This window comes from Rhineura floridana, chromosome 1 (genome assembly GCF_030035675.1).
Source record: "Rhineura floridana isolate rRhiFlo1 chromosome 1, rRhiFlo1.hap2, whole genome shotgun sequence".
Classification (NCBI taxonomy): domain Eukaryota; kingdom Metazoa; phylum Chordata; class Lepidosauria; order Squamata; family Rhineuridae; genus Rhineura; species Rhineura floridana.
Window position 1 is genome coordinate 234,742,400 of NC_084480.1, and position 7,926 is coordinate 234,750,325.

Here is a 7,926-nt window from a genome sequence, read left to right on the forward strand (position 1 = left end):
CACGGTCCATGGTATGCACAAAACTCTCCTCCAGCACCACATTTCAAATTACCCGCTTTTTTCACTGTCCAACTTTCACATCCATACGTAGAGACTGGGAATACCATGGTCTGAATGATCCTGACTTTAGTGTTCAGTGATACATCTTTGCATCTGGGGACCTTTTCTAGTTCTCTCATAGCTTTCCTCCCCAGTCCTAGTGACAGTTGCCTTTTCGGTTGTTCAAAAAATGTGTTTGCGAGAAACAAATTATTGGCTTAACAGAATTTGATAAGTCTTTCTCCTGCTTCATTTCTATCTCCTAAGCCCCCTTTTTCCACAATTCCTAGTTCTTCTATGTTCCCTACTTTTGCATTCCAGTCCCCCATGATTATCAGAACATCTTGTTTTGGTGTGTGGTCAATTTCTTCCTGTACTTCTGCATAAAATCTCTCCAATTCCTCTTCTTCTGTGTTTGCCGTTGGAGCGTGGACTTGGATGATGGTTATGTTAATAGGTTTCCTGTTAAATCTCATTGATATAACTCACTCAGACCTTGCATTATAGCTCTTAATTGTTTTTGCTACATCACTTCGCACTATTAAAGCAACCCATTTCTTCTTAATTCCTCATTTCCTGCATAAAATATTTTGTAGTTGCCTGATTGAAAATGTCCCATTCCCATCCATTTTAATTCACTCATGCCAAGTATTGTAATGCTGATACATTCCATTTCTTGCTTTACAATTTCTAACTTTCCCTGGTTCATGCTTCTCACATTCCATGTTCCTATTGTGTGCGTCATATAATTCCAGACTCTCCTTTCACATCTGTGTGCGTCAGCTTCTGGGCTTCCTTCTGGCTTTGACCCAGCTGCATCATTACTCACAGCTACCCCCTCTAGGATGCACACCTTAACATGGTGAGGGGTTTGAGAGTGTCGAAGGAGCTGAGAGCAACACCATCCAGTCAAGACCAGCCTTTCCCAACCAGTGTGCCTCCAGATGTTGTTGGACCACAATTCCCATCTTTCCTGACCATTGGCAATGCTGGCTGAGGCTGATGGGAGTTGTGGTCCAACAACATCTGGAGGCACACTGGTTGGGAAAGGCTGGTCTAGACCAAGAGGTTAAGATAAATACAAGCTTATCCCCATGTATTTTCCATATGCAACAGAACATGGATTGTGTTCTCTCTCTTAGAGCATTTCACACATGGCCAACTATGGCATCTAGCATTGCAACAATGGAAGGTTTTGTCTCTCTCAAATATCTATTTTTCTTATTGTATTTTTATTCTGCTTTTCAGATGGTTATTGTCTCCCAAAGCTGTTCATCAATTGTGTGTTTGTGTTTGTTTGTGTGTGAGAGAGAGGGGGGGGAATGGAGAGAAAGGTCAAGGAGGAAGATTGGTTTTTCAAGGCTAGAACAAAGTGGTGGGCTATAGGCTGGCATTTTCATTCAGTATGGGCCAGGATGATGTCGTTCCTATAAAGGGACGTTTTTTCCTACACCCAAAATGCTGAGAAGACTCGAGAATGATTGAGAAAAATTTCAAGTGTGTCACATGAGATCAAGGGACCAATTAGGTTTGGGTTTGAGCGGAGTATTTAAAGCCGCTCCTTCCCTCAGCGTTTGCCTTTTTTTGCCTCACTGCACCTTTGAGCGTAGCGTTTGCAAGGGGCTCTGCCTGCATCTCGTGGTGGTCGTTTCCATTTCTTACTGGCTGGTTTGTTTGTCGCTGCTGTTTCCTTCTGTGTTGTGCTCAATTTATTTATTTAACTCAGCTTGGGTTCTCGCCAATTTGCTGGGCTGCGGGCAGCAGCTTTTTAGCTCCCTTCTTGCGTTTTCGTTTGTTTGCCTTTGCTGTGTGCTCTTGTTCTGTGCCTTTAATCATTTATTTGAGTTTGGCTTGAATTTCCCACCAATCAGCTGGGCTGCGGGCTTCTGCCCAAGCACGGGGGGGGGGGGGTTTCGCTGCTTCACAGCTGATCGTTATCCAAGCAGCCTGCCTTTTTTGTGCTCGATTTAATTAACGTGGCGGTAGTTTCCTTTGTGATTCAACACTTGGGAACGTTTAGTTGGGGCTGTTAATTGTTGGTCTTTCAGGAATTGTTCTGTTTGTCTAACCCCCCCACCTTATTTTTCTTTTAAAAATTTTGTTCCCATTGGGTTGTGTTGCACTTTATCTCCTAGTACATTGCTGTGCCTAATTCTGTTAGTGTTTGAAATTAATTTCTAGCTTACTTGTATTTATTGTTGTTTTATAGTTTATTTGTTTGTTGTGTTCATTGTTGAGCTTTATTTATAGGTTTTGATATTTATTTTGTTCTTTAATAATTATATTAAGTAGTTCATATATATTAATATTTATATACCTTGGCAAATATATTAATTGTTAAATTTATTTTATTATAGTGGATATATTATTCCTTTATCCTTACCACACTTTATAATTATTTCTGACACCCCCTTAAATAAATAAATAAATAAATAAATAAATAAATTGGAAAAATAAATCCAGTTGCTAAGTTGATTGCTGTTTTCGTATGGTTTTGGTTAATAATTAAGCGTTAATTGTTGTTCCTGCTGTTGTATTTCTGGTACTGGCAAGAAATATGCTGCCTAGGAAGGTGCAGCAGAAGAAAGGCGTTCGCGTACTGAAGCAGGCTTCCAAGCGCCCCTCAACTCAGCATCACCAGTCGTCTGATGAAGAGGAGGATATGGGCACCATTCGTGCTTTGGTGGCGCGAGTAGATGCGCTGGAAAGGGAGCGTTTGCAGCCTTGTGATGCAGGGGCGGGGCCCAGTACTGCCTCCACAGGTAAGAAGTCTGCCCGCCTCGCGGAGAAGTGCACTAAGTCAAGAATTCTTGCTTCTTTGGTTTCTATGATTGGCGTTCTTGAAGCTGCCGCATCGGCGGAGGAGCCTGCAGTTCTCCCATCCCCAGTGGCTTCGTCTGTGGTTCCGCTTGCGTCCTCCTTCCCCGTGTTTTCACGTCCTGCTGTAGATGGGTTGTTGCAGGGACAGGCTCAGTCTCCACAGTCCAGTGTCTTGCCCGGGTCGTCCGAGTCCTCTGCTTTGGTTGCTTCGCCGCTTGTTGCTTCTCCGGCTGCTTACGCAGGTGAGACACTCGCACCACGTATTCCTGTTACACAGAATAATGTTGCCAGTGTTAGTCCGTTAGATTCCTCTTCAGCTGGTTCTCAGCAGCCGAGTGACTCCCCACCAACTTATGGGGGGAGTTTTAGTTCCGCACCAACCACAGCTCCCTTGGCCTGCTGCGGCTGTGACCCCTTGGCAGCCATCAGTGGCTGCCTCGGGTCTTCCTACTGCTTCCTTGCCTCTCCCTCAGAGTGTTTATCCTCAGGGTGATACTTCTCTTCCTTTGGGTGACCATTTATTGGTCACAACGAAGGAAAGAATCTGGCGTGGAGAGTACATTGATTTATTTACTCTTCTTTTTCGTGAGAACGAGGTCAAAACTAAAGAGGGTCAGGAAGGCAAGGAATGTGAGGTGGTCACAAAAAAGAGAGATGATCGTGTATGGCCTAACTGGCTGAACGCTTACACGATTTATATGGGAGTTATGACGCAGGCTTATCCATCGAGGGCCTTATCTATGATAAAATACCAGGATATCATTCATCGGGCCTTTCGAGAATTTTCGGGTACCGCGTGGTTGCGGTACGATGAAAATTTCAGGCAGAGGGCGGCATTGGATCCCACCCTCCATTGGGACGTGGAGCATGCCGGTTTGTGGCTTCGCTCCATGACTGCGGCCAGGCCTACTTCTGGTGATAGGGCAGATAGTGGACACCTGTTAGCACGAGCGCAGACTTCCGCTGCTGGCTTTGGTCAGGGCGGACAGTGGGTTCAATCCCAGCAGGTCTGTTGGACGTTTAACAGCAGTGGCCGATGCCTCAGGCGTCCATGTAGGTTTCGACACGCCTGCGGACTGTGTGGTGGCAACCACCCCAGTTCTTCCTGTCAGCGTGCCCGGCAGGCTCGCCAGGGTACAGGGGAACACCAGCAGCATAAATGGGGGTCTGGCAACAGCGGCGGTACGTCGCAAGGCCAGTAGCCCTGTTAAATTAATTCAATTAATTCCCCTGGCTCACTTGTTGGCAGGTTACCCCAATAGGTCTGCTGCTAGATTTTTGCTGGCAGGTTTTACTAAAGGTTTTTGTATACCCTTTCAGGGCCCCAGGGTTGCTATTTCGTCAAAGAATCAGCCCTCTCTCACGTCTATGGCCCCTATAGTGTTGGCCAAAATCAGGAAGGAGATAAGTGCTGACCGGATTTCAGGTCCCTTTACTTCTCCTCCTTTGGAGAATTTGAGAATTTCTCCTTTGGGTATTGTTCCCAAGAAACAGCCAGGCGAATATCGCCTCATACACAATTTGTCATTCCCCAAAGGTGCTTCTGTTAATGATGGCATTTCCCCAAGTCATGCATCAGTTAGGTATACATCCTTTGATGAGGCAGTGCGAGTAGTTCGCAGAGCTGGTAAAGGTGCTTTATTAGCGAAATGCGATATAAAATCTGTGTTTCGTCTCCTACCAGTGCATCCCGATGATGTGGACTTATTGGGTTTCAAATTTCAAGGCCAGTTTTACATTGATAGGGCCATGCCAATGGGTTGTTCTGTGTCTTGTGCTGCTTTTGAAGCATTTAGCACATTTTTAGAATGGGCACTGAGAAGAAGGACTTTTTCTTCTCTGTCAGTTCATTATCTCGATGATTTTTTGTTTGTAGGGCCGGCAGGGTCTTCCCATTGCCTATATATGTTGTACTCTTTTGAGGCCTTAACGGCTGAATTGGGTGTCCCCTTAGCTCCAGAAAAGACTGAGGGCCCTTCTTCTTCACTTACCTTTTTGGGTATCAAATTAGATACGATTGCCCAGTCATCCTGTTTGCCTCAGGACAAATTGCTTGCTTTGCGGCAGCGTCTCCGGACCATACTTGTATTAAAAAAGATTACATTAGCTCAATTACAGGAACTTGTGGGACACTTAGTGTTTGCCTCTAAAGTCATTTCCCCAGGGCGTGCATTTCTCAGGTGTCTCTGTGATGCCATGAAAGGTGTGCGCTCTCGATCCTATTTCATTCGGGTTTCTGTCGGGATGAGGGCTGATTTATGTATGTGGCTTACGTTTTTGGAGGACTTTAATGGTCTTTCCTTTTGGCGCGATGAATTGCTTTTGGAAGCTGAATTACAGGTACATTCTGATGCTGCCGGGGGTATAGGTTTTGGTGTTATATTCCGGTCGCAGTGGTGCGCTGATAGGTGGCCTAATACATGGCAGGCCTCTGGGACCACTGGAGATATGACCTTTTTGGAATTTTTCCTGATAGTTGTGGCGGTCCATATTTGGCCGCAGGCATTTAAAAACCGTACAGTACGCTTTTGGTGCGATAATCTGTCTACTGTGTGTGTTATTAATGCCCACACTTCCAAATCTCCGCGAGTTATGCGACTAGTGCGCACATTTGTATTGCAATGTTTGCGTTTTAATATCCTTTTCGTTGCTCGGCATGTTCCAGATTTACAAAACTGCATTGCTGATGCTCTTTCCCGAATACAGATGGTGCGCTTTCAGGAACTTGCACCTGCAGCGGCTCTGGACCCTGTCCCGGTCCCGCCTTTCTTATGGAACCTTGGCGTTTAGAAGTTGGGGCCGCTATTGCATCTGCTCTTGCTCCCAGTACTCAGAAAGCATATCAGCGTGCCTTTGCGAAGTTCCAGGCTTTCCGAATCAGTGCTGCTTTGTCTATGGCGTGGCCTATCCCCGTGGATCAATTATTACAGTATATGACGCACTTGAAAGGGCAAGGCTCTTCTGTTTCTACTATCGCTGGGCACCTCTCTGCGCTGGCCTTTATCTCTAAGGCATGAGGACTGCCGGATCATTCTGTAGATTTTAGGGTCAGAAAGGTCCTTGAGGGTTGGTTGCGTTCTGCTCCCAGGCCCGCTGACCGGAGGAGGCCAATCACACCCGATGTCCTCCTCCAGATCCTGGCATTGTTTCGTTCTTTATGCTCATCCCTGTATGAGCCGCACCTTTTTGCCGCAGTAAGTCTGACGATGTTCTATGGTGCCTTTCGCCCTAGTGAAGTGTTAGTACTCTCTAAGCGCGACGTGTCTTACAGGGCCTTATGCTCTGGCGATTGCACGTTAGGTGCTGATATGGTTAGGTTCTCCCTGCGAGTCTCTAAGACTGATCAGAAGGACCGTGGCAGTCTTGTGTCTTTACGCAGCTGCCAGGTTTTGGAATTATGCCCTGTAGCTGCCATGCGTCAATTCTTGCTTCTAAGGCCAGCGGGCCTGCATTATCTGTTTATACATGCGGATGGTTCTGCCCTGACTCAGTTCCAATTTTGGGTCGTTGTTCGGCGGGCCTTGTTGGCCACTGGTCGCGATGCTGGAGTCTATGGGCTGCATTCATTTCGGATTGGAGCGGCCACGGCCGCTGCCCTCGTGGGCATGAGTGTTGGCGATATCCAGGCAATTGGCAGGTGGCGTTCCTCAGCCTTCCAGTCTTATGTCCGGTATTAATGTTGTATTTAATTTTGTTTTTCTTTAGGCATTTTGAATCTTCCAGTCCCGGTGCGGATCGTTCTGTGTGGACATTCCATCTTGTTTTGGGCACATCGGAGGGCCTCTTCATTGTTTTCTGGGACGCAGCTGCAGCTTTCTGCATCAGCGATAGTTAGCTGGGAGGCGCGGAGGGGCATGTTATGGTATGCGTTGTTGCCATTGGTGTGCCGCACCATGGCATCAGCGGCACAGCCGCATATTTTGTTAATTCATTTGGGGGAGAATGACCTTGTGCAGCGCCCTGGTATGGACTTGCTGCTTAAGGTCAGGCGTGATCTCACGTGGCTTAGGCGTTCTTATCCTAATCTAATTTTGGTGTGGTCTGATATGCTCGTGAGACGAGTATGGAGGGGTGCAATTCACCCAAACAAAATTGATAGATCGTGCAAATGGGTGAACAGGAAGGTCAGGGATTTGATTTTATCCCTTGGGGGGGCGTGCATATCCCATGATAGGATAAAGTTTTATTCCCCTCAATTGTTTAGGGACGATGGCGTCCACTTGTCTGAGAGGGGATGTGATTTGTTTTTAGAGGATTTGAGGTTGGGTTTAAGGAGTCTGTTTTCTTTATTGGGTTGAGGGGACCAAGCTTGAGCTGATCCCCTCTTGTGGCATGGAATTCGGGCAGGTGAGGTATATTGGGTTATTTTGAGGCGGTTAAAGTATACAGGTAAGGGGCACTCCCCAGGGAACCATCAAAGCTTAATGCCTGGTGGCGAACTGAGGAGTGTCCTTGTGGGACCTGCTTGCGCATCAGGGTGAACGCCTGTACGGCGGGGCCATGGTGCGGAGGTGGGAACCACAACTGACTTCAGCAGCAAGGAGGGAGGTTTTCCCCCACGTCCTTGGCTATGGAGTTAAGGTCTGAAGAGAATTATTTGCCTTTAGAAGGCGTGGGAATATTCCCACATTTGTAGGAGGCCTCACCTGCCCGAAGCAATTTAATCTGATGAATTGGCTTATTTGCATTTGATGTTGAATGTTATATTTAATAAATATAACATTATTCCAACTTGTGTCATGAGTCTTCTTGGGTGTGTGGGCAATCTTCCTTTGTGGGTGTTCTTATTTGAATAGCAATTGGTGGCTCTTGGTCTTTTAGTTGAGGGGTGGGGCCAGGGTGCCCTTCCCCCATACTTCTGAACTCCCACAGCAATTGGTATTTGGGGCAAAATGATCTTTCAGCACAGAGGGGTGAAGGTGCTCCTTTTCTGGCCAATGAGTGGGGGCGGGTTGGTCTTTCCCTTGCTTTCACATTATTCCTGAGAGGTGGATTGTAGCCTTCCAGTAGCCCTGCCTTTCCTGGTCAATGGCAGAAGCCAGAGTGTGCTTCCCTTCTGGTCTCCAG

The 7,926-nt window shown here is 46.7% G+C and overlaps 1 protein-coding gene across 1 annotated transcript; it reads left to right on the forward strand.

Moving 5' to 3' along the window:
- Positions 1 to 2,438: 2,438 nt before the first annotated feature.
- On the forward strand, positions 2,439 to 7,540 carry LOC133369355 (uncharacterized). The gene is made up of 2 exons (XM_061594638.1): positions 2,439 to 3,101; positions 6,565 to 7,540. Exons 1-2 carry the CDS (start codon positions 2,597 to 2,599, stop codon positions 7,155 to 7,157), a joined length of 1,098 nt encoding a protein of 365 aa, XP_061450622.1. The 5' UTR covers positions 2,439 to 2,596; the 3' UTR covers positions 7,158 to 7,540.
- The last annotated feature ends 386 nt before the right edge of the window (positions 7,541 to 7,926 follow it).

Bases quoted from the DNA above. Each gene is read 5' to 3' on its own strand.
- LOC133369355 (XM_061594638.1), top strand. From the start codon at position 2,597: ATGCTGCCTAGGAAGGTGCAGCAGAAGAAAGGCGTTCGCGTACTGAAG. The intron at 3,102-6,564 runs GTGAGACACTCG...GTTTTTCTTTAG, and splicing joins TTCTCCGGCTGCTTACGCAG to GCATTTTGAATCTTCCAGTC.